The 20,015-nt window shown below is 48.8% G+C and overlaps 1 protein-coding gene and 1 pseudogene across 1 annotated transcript; both read left to right on the forward strand.

The window, feature by feature from the left end:
- On the forward strand, positions 1-3,473 carry LOC145530510 (myeloid-associated differentiation marker-like). Its single transcript, XM_081551989.1, has 2 exons — positions 1-2,356; positions 2,815-3,473. The coding sequence occupies exon 1, from the start codon at positions 254-256 to the stop codon at positions 1,340-1,342; it is 1,089 nt and encodes a 362-aa protein (XP_081408115.1). The 5' UTR covers positions 1-253; the 3' UTR covers positions 1,343-2,356; positions 2,815-3,473.
- Positions 3,474-14,177: 10,704 nt separating this feature from the next.
- Positions 14,178-15,114, forward strand: LOC145530512 (myeloid-associated differentiation marker-like; annotated as a pseudogene).
- The last annotated feature ends 4,901 nt before the right edge of the window (positions 15,115-20,015 follow it).

A 20,015-nucleotide genomic window follows, 5' to 3' on the forward strand; every position in this document is an offset into this window, starting at 1 on the left:
GCCTTGCTGGGGACTGAGCACGTGAGTGTGGTCCTAACTTTGTTAAGATCAGCACATCTGTTCTAAAGGTCAGTGGTTGTATACTTCTGAAATATCAAGGACAGACAGAGGGAGAGCTGAACCGGCTGAGTGAAACAGGAAACAACATCCAACTCCGGAGCCGTATGTAACTATTCACAAGACTTTGGGTGGAAAACAAGCAAGGTTACATACAACACGGCTGCCCGAGACCTGTCTGACCATCAGGAGCACTATGAGCTTGTTCTCACGTCTGGACTGCAAGACCACCGTGAGCCTCCTCCTCCGCGTGGGGCAGCTGCTCTCCACCCTTGTGCCCATCTCACTGGCCAGTGAGGACACCCTGAAGGAGGGGGTAATCAACTGGTGCATGTTCATCTGGTGCATCTGCTTCTCCCTGACCTTCCTCGGCTTCATACTGGAGCTGGGCAGTCTCTTCAAACTGCCGTTATGTAACATCCAGTCCCTGCTCCGCTTGTCTTATAAGTTCCAGTATCACCTCCGCTTGTCTTGGGATGGTGTTCTCCACGCCTTTGGCTCTTACTTCGCCGCCGTCTGCTTCTTAGCTGCCCTCATCTTCGGCCCCTCCTATATCCAGTTCTTTTCTCCAGGCCCCGCCCGGAACCGCGCCGTCACCGCCACCGCCTTTTCCTGCGTGGCTGCTCTGCTTTATGCCGTCGAAGTGGCCTGGGTCTGTCGCCGACCCGGTAAAATGTTCTGCTTTTGGCCCACCTTTCCAGGTGTGCTCAGGAGGCTGGAGAACTATCTGGCCAACATCATCTTCACCTTCATCTGCAACACAGACCTGTACCTGCACCAGCCGGCCCTGGTGTGGTGTGTTTTCGTGTACTCCGTCTGCTTCGTCCTGGGGGCCGTGAACTTCGTTGTGAATGGGAGTGACTGTGACAATGACAAAAAGCTGCCCCTCCGCATCCCCTGTTTGCTGTGGGTGCAGACTGTGCTCTCTGTCCTCCTCTACGCCACCGCAGCGATCCTCTGGCCCCTCTACCAGTTCCACGAGAAGTTGGGGGGACAGCCCCAGCGGTCCAGCGATATGAGCTGCAGTGATCAACTCACTACCTTTGTCTGCATCTGGGACCAACGACTGGCTGTGGCCATCCTGACAGGCATCAACCTGCTGATTTATGTGGCTGACATGATGTATTTAGTCCGAGAAGCTTTTGTAGGTGGCTCAGATGGTAAAGAACCTGCCTACAAAGCGGAAGACTTGTGTTTGCTCACTGAGTCAGGAAGATCCCTTAGAGAAGAAAATGGCAACCACTCCAGTGTTTTGCCTAGGAGATCCCAAGGAAAAGGAGTCTAGCAACCTACAGTCCATAGGCTTGCAAAGAGTCAGCCACAACTGAACGGCTAACATTTTCACTTTCACACAAGGCTAGCCCGGGGACACTTAAATGTCTTCACTGTAGTTTCTCCACCAATTTCTGACATCCCCTAACATCCTCTTTCTGCTCCCGCTCTCCTCTCACATCCTTCCCCATTCATCCCCCCCCCCTTTTCCGTTTCCTTCCCCTCCCAGCCCCGCCAGGGCCCCTGGACTTGTCGGTCTTGGAGATTCAGATGTGGAGATGGAAGCCGGCTCCCTCCCCTCTGTCCACCCTCTCTGCTTGTTTCCTTTTGGCTTCTGGGTCCTGTTTATTGGTCACATCCTTCCTGATTATGAAACAGATTGGGACCTGAGACCCTTTGCTGCAATGCTTGCACATGGACACATGTTTCTTCCAGCAACAAAATGCAAAGAATTTGCATGGGCCCCAAAATAATTTTGTGCATGTGCAGATGGGGCCAATTCCAGACAAAGATACAAAGAGACCAAAAAAAAAAAAATTCCACACACACAAAAACCCAACTGCCACTTGTGAAGAGCCTGGAACAAAAAGAAGGACTTCGGAGAAAATCAGAGTATTGAGCATGCCCCCTGCACACAATACCACCCAAGGGGTGGGCAAACCACGTCCACCACCCCTCCATCCTGACCCCTGGACACACCCCTATCCTCACCGCGTATAAGGAGCAGGCTTTCCCCACCCCTCTGGCTCATGGAGCGAGCAAGGGAAACTGTTACCTGTTCTCACGTCCCCCTGTTTCTACAGGGGCCCCAATAAAGTCTTGCCTGAATGTCTTCTCTGGCCTCTAGTCAATCTCCATTGATTGAGGGGGCCAAGAACCCTGGTTGGTATATATTTTGTGGTGCCCAACGTAGGGCATTTGTTCCCTTCTGGGGAGAAGATTTGGCACCTCGTAGACCACCGAAAGCAGCTTCCCTGCGGGTGACAAGTGGCCGTCTGACCCTCCTGTTTCAACATCACCGAGTTTGGTAAGTCTGTCCCTGGCCCCTGGGGGCCCTCAGTCCCCTCATTCGGGCAACTCTCTCACCCACCACTTTCCCTTCCCCTCTTTCGAGATCTCTCCACTTTTTTCTCTGCCCTCTCCCCTCTCTGTCCTCTCTTATTTCTGTCCTGTCTTTCCAAGAGAGTGGACATCAGGCAGCTACAGCTGCCTCAGCTCCTCTCAGTCATGAGACCCGCTCCCTCTGGCCGGCAAACGCTCACCTTGACAGGTGACAAGAGGAAGTGGGAGAGGCTCACCGCACTCCGTGCAGACGGTGCTCCATGGGCTCTGCCTGACAGGAGACTGCGGAGAGAGAGAGAGGTTCGCCCCTCATGCGTGTCGCGGCTGGAAGTCCCATCATCTCACTCTTCTCCCCTTTATTTTCCTGCTGAGGCAGGAGAGAGATAGGCATTTATGACTGGTCTTCGGTTTTCATTTCTTAAGGACAAGAACAAGTTGAACTTCAAGCTGGACACTTACAACTGGCCTCCTGTTTGCACTTCCTGAGACGGCGGTTAGGTGGGCTCCAGGTTGGCATTTACCATCAGCCTCCTGTTTGCTTTTTGAAATGTTAAGTAACAACAGAAACAGAGTAAGCAGCTTTGTCTCTGGTGGACACCTGAAGGCAACAGTCACGGGAGGAACAGAGAGGAGCTAAACCTTGTTCGAGTAAAGGATCAAGAGGTTCTTCCCCCTGTTTGGGGCAAGAGAGACACTACACATGCACAGAAAGTTTCCTTGGGGGCCAAAAGTCAAGGGACAACGCCAGGCCACAGTCTTGCTTCTCCCAGAAGCCTTTGTATCAAGACCCCTCTTGGTTGAGAGGTGTGTGCGCATCTAGGGGCAAGGTTCTGAGACAGATCAGCCCAGGGGTCAAAGCAGGATGTCTGGCCAGAGGGAAGACAGAGAACTGCCCTACAGAATGGGTTTAACCGCCTCCTTCCTGTGCTCCTCCTCACTGGGGTGGACCCTGACACCCTTTCTCTCCGAATGTTCATCTCTGCCTTGCTTCTGTCTTAGCTAAACTAAGAGTTTCTCAGTGTACTCTTCCACTTCTTGCTGTGCTATGATTCCAATAATAAACTTTGTACCTGCATTTAGAATTTTTGCTTCCATGAGAAATGCATTTTTCACTCCGGGCGAGAGCCAGGGGAAGATACCTGTTAGCCTCTAGCCCTTGCTGGGCTGGTGGCTAGGATTCCTGGCTTTCATCCAGGCTGTGTGTGTGTGTTCAGTTGCTTAGACATGTCCAGCTCTTTGCGACCCCATGGGCTGTAGCCACCAGGCTCCTCTGTCCATGAGGTTTTCCAGGTGAGAATACTGGAGTGGGTTGCCATTTTCTACTTCAGGGGAACTTCTAGGGGATCGAACCAGGGTCGCTTGCGTCTCCTGCACTGGCAGGTGGATTCTTAACCACTGGGTAGCCGGGCTGCTCAGGTTCAACTCATGGGCAGGGAATTAAGATCTCACTTCACACCACTTCTCACTGCTGCCTCACTGAGATCAGAATTGTGTGACAGACTGACTGTGAAGTTCCTGAGGCTAGTCCAGCTAGGACTCCTCTTAGGAGTTTAAGAAGAGGATAGTGAGTCATGAGGCTTCCCAGGTGACGCTAGTGGTAAGGAACCTGCCTGCCAATGCAGGTAGACGTAGAGATGCAGGTTCAATCCCTGGGTAGCAAAGATCCCCTGGAGGAGGGCATGGCAACCCACTGCAGTATCCTTGCCTGGAGAATTCAATGGACAGAGGAGCCTGGTGGAATACTGTCCATAGGGTTGCACAGAGTCGGACACGACTTAACCGACTTGGCACACATGCATGCAGTGAGTCATCTCCTAAAGGAATAATTGAAGTTACCGACATGAGTACAATTTCCCAGGAAGACTAGGCAGAGTGAGAGGCAGAGATGGCTGAGAAGGGAGAACTGAGAAAACACTGATATTTAAGCAGCGGACAGAGGAGGAATCTGCCAAGAAGTAGGCAAGATCAAGAGGAAAAGATCAAGAGGCTCCTGTCATTAAAATAATAATTAAATAATAATAGAGAAAAGAGTGTCAGGAGGATGTGGTCAACATGGTCACATGCTGCAGAGGTAAGCAGAGTTCATGTGGAATCAGCACTGAAAACTGTTCATTGGATGTGACAATTTGAAAATCTTTGAGAGCCTCAGGACAGAAGCCAGTGCATTTGAGAATGAGAAAGAGAAAGAAAGACTGTAAATACAGGTTTCTCCTGGGCAGCTAGTGTCTGTGAGAGGAAGGAGAGATAGGGTCATAGTGGAGATGAGCCAAGGGTCAAGGGAACCTACATGATAAGTTTGGAGAAGGCCATTTACTGTAGCTTAACTTCAATGCAATGGAACATCGAAATATTGACCCAAGGTCCAAAGGGTAAAATATTTTCTAAAGCCCAAAACCTGATAAAACATGAATCATAAGGATGGTGGATGAAATCTCTTAGTAAATAATGAATATATTATTCAATAGTGTGAACATTCAACTCTTTTCAAGTCAAAATAGGAAATGAGAAGGAGATGGTAAAAGCTATTATTGTGGTGAACCCTGTGGCTACCATCTCAAAGTTATCCTTCTTGTTTCCTTGATAAACCCAGTTCTGAGAGGAGCACATTAATATTTCCAGATATTGTCATTGCTTTATGTATGTCACCTCACAGTTCTTCCAGTTCTTGTTTTATCCACATTGTCCAATATATTAATAGCAGCCAGTGGATATGTTTGGCTACTTAATTTTTAATTAATTAAAATTAAGCAGAATGAAACATTCAACCCCTCAGTCTTACCAGTCACATTCAGTATCTATTCCCACATGTTGTTAGCAGTTACTGTATGGGACTAGAGGAGGAAATAGCAACCCACTCCAGTGTTCTTGCCTGAAAAATTCCATGGACAGAGGCCTGGAGGGCTACAGTCCAAAGGGTCGCAAAGAGTCAGACATGACTGAGCGGCTGAAGACGCACTGTATTGGACAGGGCAGGTATAGAACTCTTCTATCATTGTAGAAAGTTCTATGGTCTACCCCGCTGCATATATTCCAAGGCTATATTGTTAGATGCATATATGTGTTTGTCATGTCTTCTTCACCTGGGTTCATTTGATCAATTCAGAAAATATTTCCTTGTCCCTTACGATGTTTGTTACTTTAAATTCTATTTGTCACAATTTAAATTTGTAACCCAGGCTTTAGTTGATTCACATTTACCCAAAGAATCTTCTCTACATTGCTTTATTCCCTGCCACATCTGAAATTTTCATAATCTACACAAATGTTCCAGGTTTCTGGCCAATTGAAGTGATAAGGGAATCACAGAAAATGAGGGGTTTTTTTTACACAAAATGGAGCCTATCAACTTTGTTGAACAAGTCCACTAACAAATTCATGCTCGTTGATTCAAGTCAGTTTCACTTTCAGATTTATTCAGCAATTTCCTTCCTGCTTTTGTTGATTTCTTACTGAATGTCCCCATCCATTGGTGAACAGTGAGAAAATATTCTACTTCTTTAAATCCTATTAGTCCCTCTTGTAGGCTGAAAAAAAAAATTCTCCAGAGAGATTTCCATGTCAAATTTCTGTACCTTGTGAATGTTACTTTATTTGGGTGAAAGAACATTGCAGATCTGATTAAGATAAAAATCTTGAGCTAAGAAGCTAATCCTGGATTTCTGGGTGAGCCCTGAATGCAATTGTAAATGTTCTTATCAAAGAGATATAGGACTCTCACTGGTGGTCCAGTGGTTAAGACTCTGCACATCCACTTCAGGAGGGTGGGTTCAATCCCTGATTGGCGAGCTAAGATCCCCCATGCCTCAAGGTGTGGCCAATAAAGAAGGAGGTTAGAGCCCAACACACACGGAGGAGACGGTGGTGTGAACGTGGAGGCAGAGATAGGAGTGAAGTTGCCAGAAGCTCTGGAACACCATGGAAGGCCAGCAGCTACCAGCAGTTGGAAGGGCAAAGAATAGATTCTTCCTCAGGTTTTCCAGAGGAGTGTGACCCTGCTGATATCTTGAGTTCAGATATCTGACCTCCTGAATGGTGAGAGAATAACTTTCTGCTATTTTAAGGCATCAAGGTTGCGGTAACTTGTTTCAGCAGCCCTAGGAGACTACAGTAAGTCCCCTACATATAAATGAATTCTGTTCTGAGAGCACATTTGTAAGTCCAATTTGTTTGTGAGTTCAGCAAAGTTAGCTTAGGTACCCAACCAACACAATTGGCTATATAGTACTATACTGTAACAGGTTTATAATACTTGCCACACAATCATACATAAAAAGCAAACATAAAAATAAACATTTTTAATCTTGAAAAGTACTGTAAAACTTGAAAAGTTCAGTACAACAGCTGGCATTAGAGAGGCTGGCATCGACTGAACAGTCAAGTACCAGCTACATCTTTGCTGCGTTTACACTTGCTTCTGGACATCCTGGACTTGAAATAAAGATAATGTACTACTGTATCTTGGGCTTCCCTGGTGGCTCAGCAACAAAGAATCCACCTGCAATGCTGGAGACTCAGACTCTATCCCTGGGTCCGGTAAATCCCCTGGAGAAGGAAATGGCAACCCACTTCAGTATTCTTGCCTGGGAAATCCCATGGACAGAGGAGTCTGGCAGGCTACGGTCCCTGGGATCTCAAGAGTCTGACACGACTTAGCGACTAAACCACTACCAACACCACTACTGTACCCTGTGCAGTACTATACAGTAAAGTACAAAAGCACAAACCCTTGGAGAGGATGCAAGCACACGACACAGAAAATGAACTAACTTTGGTGAATGTACATTCATATCTTTGAGTTCACAACTTGAAGCTTCATATGTTGGGGACTTCCTATAATATATTCCCATAACTCTTCTATCTTCTGCTGAAACCCAGAACTACAGCTGTATTCCTGCAGTGGGGTTTGTAATTTCTCAACTCCCAACTATAATTCAAAATATCTCTGTATCTCCACCTTTTCTAACTCCTCTTCGTTTGGTGTGGTCATAAATGTCCTTCCTTCTGTCCATGATTTTCTTCTGTATTTTTATGCTCTGCCCTGTCTCCTACACTCCACAACCCTGAACCTTCAGTTACTCTCTCTGAACAGCATCGCTTTACTGTTGCTGTTTAATAATAATTACAAAATATTTTAGATATTCAAAAGCATATAAATAATATAACAACCACAACCACTTGTGTACCTGTCACCTCACAGAAGTAACAACACAGTTGAAGCTCCCTGTATCTCTCTTTTGCCCCACTGCACTTTAAGCTCTTCTAAAAATAACACCCAAACAAATTTTTTAAAGTAAATAATGTACCAAAGCTTTTAATAGAAAACCATTGTTCCCCTGGACAAATCCCCCATCCTTAACAGTTGCTACCCAAATGTAGGCAATTTCAACTCACTTAATTCTCTTTTATGGTTGTTACCTCTATATTTCAGTATAGCATGCTTATATTGGTGCTTGTTGCTTTTCTTATTTGGAATAATTTTTTACTGACTCCTTCCTGTGAAATGTAAAGATAAAAGTTAGGGACTTCCCTGGTGGTCCAATGCCTAAGACGCCAAACACCCAATGCAGGGGCCCAGGTTTGATCCCTGGTCAGGGAACTAGATCCCACGTGCTGCAACTAAGATTTACAGGCTGCAATTGAAAAAAAAAAAGACAGAGAGAGATTCCACATGCAGTAACTAATACCCAGCATAGCTAAATTAATTAATTAATTAAAGAAAATAAAGATAGGAATTATGCACACTCTTTTTCTTTCTTCTCAGAACAGTTATATCATGATTGTGGCGGGTTAAATCCATGCTCAATATTTATATTGGTATGACTACAGAAATACTGACAAAAGGACATGTTTCTACTGTTTGTGTGTGTTTCTTAGCATCCATAACCATCTCATATTTTCTTTTCCTTAGTTTTCAATGTGCCTGATATTAACTAAACAATAGAACTACAATCTCCTTTTGGTGTGATTCTCTGTGTCATTTAAAGAGATCAGGTGTCCCTGGAGTCCTGCTGCAGGCTGAGTTTCCTCTTCTCAGGGCTGGATAGACACTGTTGCCTGGAGACATCCCTTCCGCATCCTCCTTGGAGCATCCTTTGCCTCTCACACGGGTTCTTCTTTTTCTGTTTGTGTCCTCCTGCACTTGGATGGCCAACATCCTTCAGAGGCTTTTTTAAAAAATACTTTTGTTTATTTATTTATTTTGGCTGTACTAGGTCCTCATTGCTGCACAGGCCTTCCTCTAGTTGCAGCAAGCCGAGGCCCACATCTAGCTGCAATGCACGGGCTTCTCATTGCAATGGTTTCCTTGTTGCAGAGCATGTGCTCTAGGCGTGCAGGCTTCACTAGTCATGGTGCACAGGCTTAGCTGCTCTGCAGCAGGTGGGATCTTCCCATATCAGAGATCGAACCTGTGTCTCCTGCATTGGCAGGCGGAGTCTTTACCACTGAGCCACCAGGGAAGCCCTCTAATAGCTTTTGTAGCAAGAAATATAGCTGATACATTCTTGAAAGTGTAGAATTTTTACACTGTATTTTGTCTTCATATTTGATCTGTAGTTTGGCTAGGTATAACATTTTGGCATGGGAATAATTTTCCTTAAAAATTTTGAGGCATGACACCATTGTCTTCAAGCTTCAAGTCTTGACTCCTGGTCTTCGATGCATACCTTATCTCACTTCTCTGAATGTCTAGGGTATTGTCTTTATGTCCAGTGATTTAATTTCCATAGTGATGTGCCTTCCAGTGGGTGTTCCTTTAGACCTCTGGCCAAGCATGCAGTGAGCCCTTTGTCCTAGAAAATTCATATCTTTCAACTTCGAGAAATTTTCTTCCTCTGTTTTCTTTCTTCTCTCCAGAAATCCTATTTGTTAGAAAGCAAATTCCTAGAAGGAGCCTATAATTTTCTTATCTATTCTATCCTATGTCTCTACACATGTCAGTCCATTTTCTGAAAGATGGCTAAAAGTTCATCTCCCAATATTTGTATTAAATTTGAAATATATGCCATGGTATTTTTATTGTGATGAGTTCGTTTTGTTCTTTGAATATTCCTTTTAGAATAACATTCTTATCCACCATAGAACGTTCTAAAGCAGTGAGAGCTGCATTGGCAAAGGCCCTGAGATGATAAAGAGGAACCAGAAGAAGTTCTCAGTGGCTGGAGGGAGGGAGGTGAGGAGGCTGGAGAGGTAGAAAGGGGTCTGAGCTTGCAGGGCTTTGCAGGTGACATTTCGGAGTCTGCATTTTTATCCTGAGGGAGCCAAGAGAAGTCTTCAAAGATATCTTAGTGTGAATTTTCTCCAAGCAGACATTGAGGGAAAGAATGGAAATAGAGGTATCAGCTGGAAACTTATGGCAGGAGCTAAGGTGAAAGGGACGGGTGGATGTGGACCAGGTGGCTCTAGAGATGAAGGAGAGTGGGTGGATTCATGAGTATTTTATGAAGAGCATCTATGAAGGTGGTGCCATTGACCGAAATGGAAAAGATGAGGAAGGATCAGTGTGTGTCGGGGGCAGAGGCTCAAGAGGTGAGATTGGACATGGTGAGTGTGAGGTGTCCTGAAACACCCAGAGGGAGAGATCAGGAGGCAGGTGGATATGACTCTGGATCCCAATAGAGATCAGCTCCAGAGGCAGGAACTGGGGAGTTGTCATCATATGGCCTATTCACTCCATTTGATATCTTCTTAAATGTCACATCCATAGAGTAGCCTGTCCTCCAGCCTAGTCCTGGGGAGGGGGCTGATACCACCAGGTGGACAACCCTCAGTACTCTTGAATTCTCCTAGAGATGAGGTAGAGCTCCATGGCTGCCCTGGCGTCTTCCACCGAGTTGTGTCCCAGGACACTGTACTGCACACACGGCACAGAGAGGGGACTGGGGGCTGAATCCAGGCGCCGTGGGACCCGGGCCTTCCCTGCTCATATCCTGACATCCAGGGCTAAAGTGGGTCAGGGGTGAGTCTCCCAGGCCCCTGACACCCTGGACTCGGCAGGTGTCTGGAGCAGGCCTGGCTTCACCCATGTCCCGGGGCCCAGGCAGGGCCAGGCACAGAATCCAAGTCCTGAGGCCAGGTGTGCCCTCCAGGGGCTCCCATCTGCTGGGTGGGGGCGGGGCACTGCAGACTTGGCCTCAGACCGAGAGGGGCTGGAGCAGTTCTCACAGGAGCCCAGGGCCTGGGGAACGTGGACACAGATGTTTCTAGAGTGCTCCTTGCTCAGCACATTGAGAACAGGGCTCTTCAGTGAGTCTAGGAGCTGACACTCTGTCCTGGGTCCCTGGTGCCACGAGCCCTACAGAGGGGCCCAAGCTCAGCCCCATCTGCCACCTCCTGCACATTCCTGCTCCCCAGACAAGCTGCCTCCTACTCCTTGGGCTGGGGCTCCAGGTCTCCCCTCCCCAGCCACATTCTCATGTCCTTTTCCACTAAGACACACCCTTCACCCTCCACTCAGACCTGGTGTCCGGCCTGCTCCCGCCCTCCATCCCTGCTCCAGACACCTACCCTCCCTCTGTGGACACACCCCGCAGATGCGCTGATGGTTAGGTCATGGCTCTACCTCCCTTTAACCAAGAGTTTCTCAAGGACCGGCCTGGCATTGCTCACCTGGGTCCTCAGCCTCTGGTCCAGCCTGGCCCCGAGCAGGTGCTCATAAACATCCACTGAGCTGGAAGTGCCCATGTGTGGCCACAGCTCCTAGTGTCCAGCCCACCTCCCTGGGCCCCTCCACCCTGGTGAGCTCCCAGCCCCCAGCACGTGGCTGCCCCTTCTGTGGGGCGGCAGAAAAGGGGGCTGCTGTTGGGCCTGTGGGTTTGAGTTCAGGGTCCTTCTCTCATTTTTTTGAAATGTTTCTCATTGGATATCTCCCTCTTTCCTATCTGAAGGGAAATTCCAGAGGCTTCTCTGTAAGTAACTGTTAGTCCCCTGGGTACATCTCAACAATGGCTTTCTACTGAGGTCCATATAGTTAAAGCTATGGTTTTTACAGTAGTCATGTATGGCTGTGAGAGTTGGCCGATAAGAAGGTTGTGTGCTGAAGAATTGATGCTTTCAAATTGTGGTGCTGGAGAAGACCCTTGAGAATCCCTTGGACAGAGGAGTGTGACCAGTAAATCCTAAAGAAAATCAACCCTGAATATTCAGTGGAAGGAATGATGCTGAGGCTGAAGCTCCAATACGTTAGCCACCTGATGCAAAGAACTGACTCATTGGAAAAGACTCTGAAAGATTGAAGGCAGAAGGAGGAGGAGGAGACGGAGGTTGAGATGGTTGGATGGCGTCACTGACTCAATGGACATGAGTTAAAGCAAGCTCTGGGAGGTGGTGAAGGACGGGGAGGCCTGGCGTGCTGCAGTTCATCAGGTTGGGAAGAGTTGGATATAACTGAGCGACTGAACAACAACACAAGCGCATTTGCCATCTGCCTCTGGGGATGCCGAATCGTGTGCTGCTGCAGCTGCTGACCTTTGCCACTCCCTGGTGAAGGACAGGAAAGCCTGACATGCTGCAGTCCATGGGGTCGCAAAGAGTTGGACATGACTTAGCAACTGAACAATAACAATGACCCTGCAATCCCACTCCTGGGCATATATGCAGTCACTCCCACTCCAACTGACTCATTGGAAAAGACCCTGATGCTGGGAAAGATTTAAGGCAGGAGGAGAACGGGACGACAGAGGATGAGATGGTTGGATGGCACCACCAACTTGATGGACGTGAGTTTGAGCAAGCTCTGGGAGTTGGTGATAGAGAGGGAAGTCCAGTGTGCTGCAGTCCATGGGGTCACAAAGAGTCAGACACGACTGAATGACTGAACTGAATATTCATTGCAGCACTGTTTATAGTAGCCAAGATATGGACACAACCTAAGGTGTCCCTGTCACAGCCCTGAAACCCCTGTAGGCCCCTGTTCTCCTCTCTCAGTTCCAGTCCAGGCCCCTTCTCCATGGGGAAGGTTGCCTCCATGCCTGCATCCCTTCTAAGTTAGAAGACACCTACTGGGCTGCCTCAGGACCACTGGGACCCTGGAATCCCCTCCAGTCATCTCCACTCTGCCCCCCCACCCTCACCCCTGTCCCGGGAGCATCCTCAGGGCTGTCCCCTCCCAGGGGTCCAGCAGGGACCTCCTCTTTCAGCTCCTTCCCTTGAAAGGGGGCTGACCATCCATCCATCCCCACCCCCTCCCTGGGATGCCTGAAAGTTCCCATGTCAGCATCAGACACAGCACCCTTGTTCATTTCCAATCCCTTCTCCCCAGCTTGGGAGCTGCTAATCAATCTCCCAGGCCAGATAAATCCTCACTCAGGTAGGACTTCTCCAGGATCTTTCCAGACTCCCACCTGGATGGCAGCTTTGGAGCCCAACACTATGTTAATTTAGTCTGTGGTTCCTCAATGACACCCCACCTTGCAGTCATGCTGGGTTGGAGTCTCCCTTCCTCAACGAGGAAGCATCACACGTGAAGGCAAAAATGGGTGGAGGGGATTCACAACAGTCCCTACTCCCATGTCATCTTGTCCCCAAGGCCTTGTTCTCACCCCATGGCTCCTCCCTCTTCACCCCCGTAGCTGCCCTCCTGTGGTTGGGGCTGGTGTCCCCTCAGGTGGCAGCTCCTTCTAGTGATGCTGCAAGGAGGAGGGGCCGGGACACATGTGTCTTCAGGTTGCTGTGGAAAGAGGCTGTGGCCCTGAAGGCATGTCCTGCATCCCAGATCCCAGAGCTTTGGTCCTGGGCTCCCACCCATGGGCCCTGCTGACATGTGGGCTGTAGAGCAAAGTGTTCAAACTCACAGCTTTGGCATTTCCATATGGGGTTCCCACTTCCAACCTTTTGACCTTAGGGAAGGCACTTGATTCACCAAGCCTTAGTTTTCTCATCTGTAAAATGGAGTTAGCACAATCCACAGTCCCTTTTCTGAAACCCTTGGGGTCAGGATACTCTTTCAATTCAAAATTTTTCAGCTTCAGACAGGTGACATGGTACATCTACTCTCTATGACATCAGACCCCACTGGGGTCTGAAAGCACCTTGTAATCAGACACATTAGTGTTTCTACAACTGAACTTTTGAACAGTCACAAGTGAAATAACAAAGATCATAACTTGTCTCATGTGTCTTCAGGTCAGATTTTGTTAAAAAACAATTTTTCAAATATTTGTTTTCAACTTTGAAATATTGAGGGTTGAGACTGGAAGGGTTGGGATTAAAGATAAGGATCATACTACCCTGTGTCTCCATAGATAATGGCACACACAGCCCAGAGAGATACAAAGGGTTCATGTTTGAGGCCAGACCCAGCCCAGCTGTGAGGTTTGGGACAAGACAAGTCTCCTGATGAGGTCAAGGGTGATAGGTGGGGAGAATCATTCTGGAGCGGCTCTGGTCGCGATGGTGGTTTAGTCACTCAGTTGTGTCCAACTCCTGAGACCCCATGGACTGCTGCCCTCCAGGCTCCTCTGTCCATGGGATTTCCCAGGCAAGAATACTGGAGTGGGTTGCATTTCATTCTCTGGGGAATCTTTCCAACCCAGAGATCAAACTCGCATCTGCTGTGTCCCCTGCGCTGGCAGGTGGATGGTTTACCACTGAGCCACCAGGCTGTTACCCGAGTGTCTGGGCTGCTGGTTCGAACTCCACAGATCCAGAGCCTCACCCGTCACAGGGCCCTGAACCTTTTCCAGGCATCTGACTTTTTCCACCTCCGGAGCTGGATCTTTCTCTGATGGGTCCTCAGTGAAAACCACTGCTGTACTGGTGACTGTGACCTGCTTGACCATCACAACACCATGTCCACCCGGCGGACATCCCCGGGCCCGCACGTCATGGCCATCATGTGCCTCTGCCTCCACCTGCCGCAGCTGTTGTCCATGTGTGTGGCCATCTCCCTGGTGGCTGGCAGGGCCACTGATCGGGGAGCCGTTGGAAACTGGTCCCTGTCCATCTGGTGCTTCTGTTTTGCCATGACCCTCATGGTATTCATTGTTGAGTTCTATGGGTTCCATTCCTACTTTCCGTTTTTCTGGTTTAACTTCCCCATGACCTACGCCTGCTACGCCACCCTCCTCTGCCTCTCAGCCTCCATCGTCTACTCCATCACCTATGTCCAGTTCCTGCCTGATGGTCCCTACCGGGACCGGGTCATCACCGCCTCTGCCTTCTCCTGTGTCGCGTCAGTGCTGTATGCCATAGATGTGGCCTGCACGTGGGCCTCTTATGGGCTCAAGGAGATCCCCTGCTATATGCACCGTGCCAGGCCTGCTGAAGGTGCTGGAGACCTTCGTGGCCTATGTCGTCTTCGCCTTCATCATCAACACCTCCCTGTACCTGCACCAGCCGGCCCTGGAATGGTGTGTGGCCGTGTACTCCATCTGCTTCATCCCAGCAGCCCTGGCCATCCTGCTGAACCTGGGCGAATGGGAATACAGGCTGCCCAGGGCATAACCTCTCTTCCAGCTTGTGCTCATCCTGCTCTCCGTCCTCCTCTACATCAGCGCTCTGGTCCTCTGGCTGCTCTACCAGTTCAACGAGAAGTTCGGCGGGCAGCCTCAGAGGTCCAGTGATGGGGACTGCAGGGACGCGCTCACCTACGACATGTGCACCTGGGACCAGCGACTGGCTGTGGCCATCCTGACAGCCATCAACCTCCTGGTTTACGTGGCCGACCTGGGGTACTGGGCCCACCAGGTCTCCGTAGGGACTGAGGCTCTGCCCAGGGACTCCTGATCCTCTGCCCACAGAAGGTCTCTTCACTGAGCTCTGCTCTCCCCTGATGCCCTCTTCCTGGGTCCCCCTCTCCCTCCTCACATCCTTCCCCATTCATCTCGCTCTCTTTTCTGTTTCCTTCCCTCCACCTGCTCTGTTTCCTTCCTATTTTCTTTGGTTGCCCACATCCTGTTTTGCTTCTTTCTCTTGCTTCTCTCATCTTTTCTACATTTTCTGCTTTCTGCCCCTTTTCTGGTCATCCTTGGTTTTCTCGTCTCCTGTGTCCTGACCACCTCCTAAGGTGCTGACTCCACAGCACACAGCCCTCTGTGTGATTCGGCCCCCCATCTCCCATGGGAGGGGAGTGTACAGGGCACCTGCCCTTTAACTTAAACTAAAATCTCTGGAGGTCTGTAATTTTCGGTGGCAGGAGTCTTGAAGCAGAGACCCTGGTTCCCTGGGTCCCACCTGGTGCTCCAGGTAGGGTGCTCCAGCTCCACCTGAGGTAGGCTCCAGAATTCTTGCAGACTCACTAAACGCCCACTGACTAGAGGCCATCTTAGAGGAAGCCAGGTGTTGATACAGTCCATTCCAGCTACTCTCTGGGGAATCAAAGTAGGAGCTGGTGAGGCAACACAAAGACTTGAAGACACCTGTCTGCAGTTTGGTGAGGGGCAGCGATGTGGCCCTCCTGCCTCAGTGATCCAAACAGCAGTCCTGCCTCTGCAGGGAGAAGAGCATGGCCACTGCAGCCTTAAAGGGATGTTAGCCTGGGTGTTCCCGTTTTCTTTCCCTTTTTTTTCTAGTCAGGAGGTCAAAAATTACTGGGGGACCCTGTTCTTAAAGGGGAAATTTCTCTTTGAGTTCTCTTGGGCAGGTTTCTTGGTAGGGGGTGGGGGTTGCTGCTTCCATTGTCAAAGAAACTGCATTGCTAGAGTGTGAGGGGGCACACAAGTGTGTGTTTCTGTGTGCTGACCGCTTTCTGCTGCACCTTTTTAATTCTCTGGGACTCAGACACAATGTGATCTATAAAATACATATAATTTAAATTTTTATCTGGAGCTTCTGGTTCCCAAAGATCCTGCTTTCAATCATAGAGAAAACCCTCATCCCTTCTCCATTTATAATGTCCTTTTTAATCTCAACATAAAAAATGAAAGAAAATATAAACCCCCCAAAACAAAATCCGCATACTCTAATTGCCCCAGATTTGCCTAGAGCTCAGAATAGTCCTAGCCAATTTCCACTCTCACCCAAACCTGGGTCTCTGGGAGCCCCTCCCACTGACTCCCACCCACCCCTGAACCAGAGCCTGCAGGTGTGAGCCAGCCTGTGACACAAGATGTTGGCCCCACCCCAGTGCCAACTTCCTGTCCCCTAACTCTTAAAGGGGCCATGACAGCACCTGGATGCCTCTCTAGAAAGGTATGTTCCTGTGTGCATGCTCAGTGCACGGGTGTGTGTGTGTACATGTGTGTGTGCCCGTATGCTCCCCTGCATTGAGACCAACAACGCTTTACAGTAACTGGTGGCAGTGAAGGCCCCACAAATCTCCCGGTCTCAGCCCCAAAGCCTCAGAGTCCAGCATCCTGGTTCACCAGGGCCAGAGGGGCTCCAGGGAAGCAGAGCTGTGGGGAAGGAGAGGGGAAAGACCTCCCCCCTCCACTGGGGCCACTCACTCCTGTACTGGGATGAAGCATGTGCTCTTCACCCAGAGGCAGGTGGGGTGGAGGGGGAGGGCTCCCAGGAGCCCTCAGGAAAAACTTAAGAAGGAATGAAATAAAACTCATGTATTAAAGCAAGGCAAGAAAAATTTCAACATAAAATTTTTCTCTGCCCTTTGGGCCTCCCCACTCTCCTCTAGTATGCATTGTGCATCTGCAGTATGTGTTAACCAACACTCCCCAAGGGCAGAAATACCTGAACCACCATAAAGATGAATTTTCTTTGTGCAAGCCATGTAACTCCTTAGAAGATAACACTACTTACTTACTCATGACCTGATTAATGTTAGTAACTGTATTACCAGTATTCTGCTTATTTTACAAGATTCTTGTTTCTCGCATTAACAGATCTAGGATTGAGTCTGTGAAAAAAAAAATAACGGTGACTAGGTTCCTCCAAATGATTCATATAATATATAGTTTTATAAGATCCATGATTGCAATAGTGTGACTCTAGATATGGGAAGAAGCAACAGGAGGGAACCATTTCCTGTTGGCTGAAGAGGCTAGTAAGACAGATGGGCCAGAGGATTAAGGCTCCTGTTGGGCTTCCCTAGTGGCTCAGATGGTAAAGAATCTGCCTGCAATGCAGAAGATCCAGGTTAGATCCCTGGGTCAGGAAGATACACTGGAGAAGGGAACCCCTCCATCCCCATGACCTCTGCCAAATATGCATGGCGGTGAAGATGTTTCTTGTCATAACATGCGTTTCCGCCGAAACGTCCCAGTGGTCCAAGTCTCCAGGGATGCTTGTCAGAAACACAAATTTCAGACTTCCCTGGTGGTCCAGTGGTTAAGAATCTGCCTGCAGTCACATGTTTGATCCCTGGTCCAGGAAGATTCCACATGCCTCTGGGCAGCTAAGACGGTAGAGCGTGTGCTCTAGAACCCATGCTCGGCAACAAGAGAAGCCACCACCGCGAGAAGCCACCGCGGCAAGAAGCCAGCACACAGCAACTAGCGGGAAGCCCCCGCTCAGCGCGACTAAAGAAAGCCCACCCAGCAACGAAGACCCACCACAGCCAAAAGTAAAATACATAAATAAATAAAAAGAATTAAAAAACAAACCCTGACGGATGGGATGGGGAGGGAGGTGGGAGGGGGATTCAGGATGGGAACACATGTACACCCATGGCTGATTCATGTCCATGTATGGCAAAAACCACTACAATATTGTAAAATATTTAGCTTCCAATTAAAATAAATAAATTAAAAAAAAAAACAAAAACCCAAACTGCTTCCAAGTGCCCCCACAATCTGAGGACTCCCTTATTCCTGCACGTTCCTTGACTTTCCACTTCTTCAGAGTCCAGCTCAGCAGCCCGAGTGGTCCTGCCCTGTTCGGAGAGCTTGTGTTTCCTTTAGAGAACACGAAGTCCTTTTTGCTGGGCGTACAGAGAGGCTGACCCTAAGCAGGGGATGAGGAAGCAGAAGCCCAGAATGAGAAGGAGGAGGATTCTATGTCCACGGATGGATCCAGTCACATGTGGTCCTGCCTCCTGTTAAGTGGCCCCACAGCCCTGGTCTGGTCCCCCAGGGATGAACCTTGAGTAGCTGGAGAGCCCCAAAAACCTAGTATCTAGTTTCAGTTCTGTCACAGGACAAGTCAGGACCACAGATAAGTCTTGTCCCTGATCTGAACCTCAGTTTCCCACTTGTAAAATGAGCACATTGGACTAAAGTGGTGGTTTTTAAGCTGTGTTCTCTGGAGCCCTAGGTTTCTGATGAGGCAATGGGGTTTCAAGTAGGTGTTGGCCTCACCTAGCACTTTCTCTAACCAGAGCAGCCTTGCCTGAATCAATCTTCTACTCAAGATCTTATTTGAGAATAAGATTGGAAAGATTGAAAACATCCCATGTAATCATCTTTAGGATGCTGGTTAATAAGCCAAGGTACAGACAGGAGAGAGAATACTATACAGCTGGAAAAATAAAAGGATGCTCTCAAATAATGATCGTAAATATCTCCAGGATATGTTAAGTAAAAGGAGTAAGACACAAATCTATGTGCAGTATGCTATTTTTTATGTAATAAAAAAGGAAAAAATAAAAATGAATACATTTGTATTTGCCTGATTTGCATTAAGAAGCCTGAGAAGGACTCTGGAGAGTTTAGTGGAGCAGTGGTCCTGGAGGGGTAGGGGAGATGAGGGGAGAGTGGATGCAGCCACAGGTAAAACCAGGTTTCTCAATGTGTGGCTTTTTTAGAATATCTTTATTTTGAAACATGTAAATATATTATCTTTTTAAGAAAACAAAATTGAAGTTTGAAAAAATGTACCAAGTGGAGAAGAAGGGTCAGGGGAAGGATGGTTGGCAGATGGTCTCCATGCTCCCTGCAGCCTTGACAGACAGGCTGGGGGAGGAGCTGAGAGATGCCGCACAGGCCTGTCTCCAAAGCAGACAGAAGGGAGGCGCCTTGGGTCCAGGGGTCTGGGGAGGGGGAGCTGTGGTCCCCAATCCCCCCTGCTGAGTGGCCTGGGCCTCCCCCAGCCCTTCAGCACACACAGTTGGTGGAGAAGACCTCCTGGTGCCCAAACTTCAGGCCCTTCCCTTGCTCCCTGCCTGGCCTGGGCTCCCTGTCTCCCAGGGCAGCGGCCAGAGGCTCCCTTCTTGGCCGACCAGCCAGTCAAACCTGGGATGGGACTTGTGCTGCCGCAGAAGGAGAAGGGATTTGATTTGTCAGTTCCCTGCATGATTAGAAATTTGCAAGCATCTTTCCCTCTAATAGTATTCAAGTCTTGGACATATCACTTAATCCCTGTATGACTTTGGCCAAGTTATTCAACCTCCCTGTACCTCAGCTTCCTCATCACAAAGTGAGCAGAATAACAGCCCCTACTACACACGAGATCACAAGTGAAGCACCTAGAACGGTGCCTGGTGCCCCGAGAGCCCTGATAAAGGCCGGCACTGTGTCTCTTGGTCCTCGTGCTGGGCTGTGTGATGGGCACTCGCTCAGGGAAGGAGAGGAGCTCTGTCAGGTGGGGGAGCTTAAGGAGGAGGATGCTGAGGTCAGACATGAGACGTCTTATTCCAGCATCGGGTAAGAATGATTTTATCCCTCCATCCTTCCTTCCTTCCATCACTCCATCCATCGCCTCACTCACTGGCAGACACAAGGGCCTGTGGCAAGCTCTGGGAATAATGAGATCCCAGTGGAGCAGCCCTGGCCTCAAGGATCTCACAGGAGAGTGAG

Source organism: Giraffa tippelskirchi, chromosome 12 (genome assembly GCF_054371585.1).
Source record: "Giraffa tippelskirchi isolate mGirTip1 chromosome 12, T2T-mGirTip1v1.2.pri, whole genome shotgun sequence".
NCBI classification, from domain to species: domain Eukaryota; kingdom Metazoa; phylum Chordata; class Mammalia; order Artiodactyla; family Giraffidae; genus Giraffa; species Giraffa tippelskirchi.

Bases quoted from the DNA above. Each gene is read 5' to 3' on its own strand.
- LOC145530510 (XM_081551989.1), top strand. From the start codon at position 254: ATGAGCTTGTTCTCACGTCTGGACTGCAAGACCACCGTGAGCCTCCTC.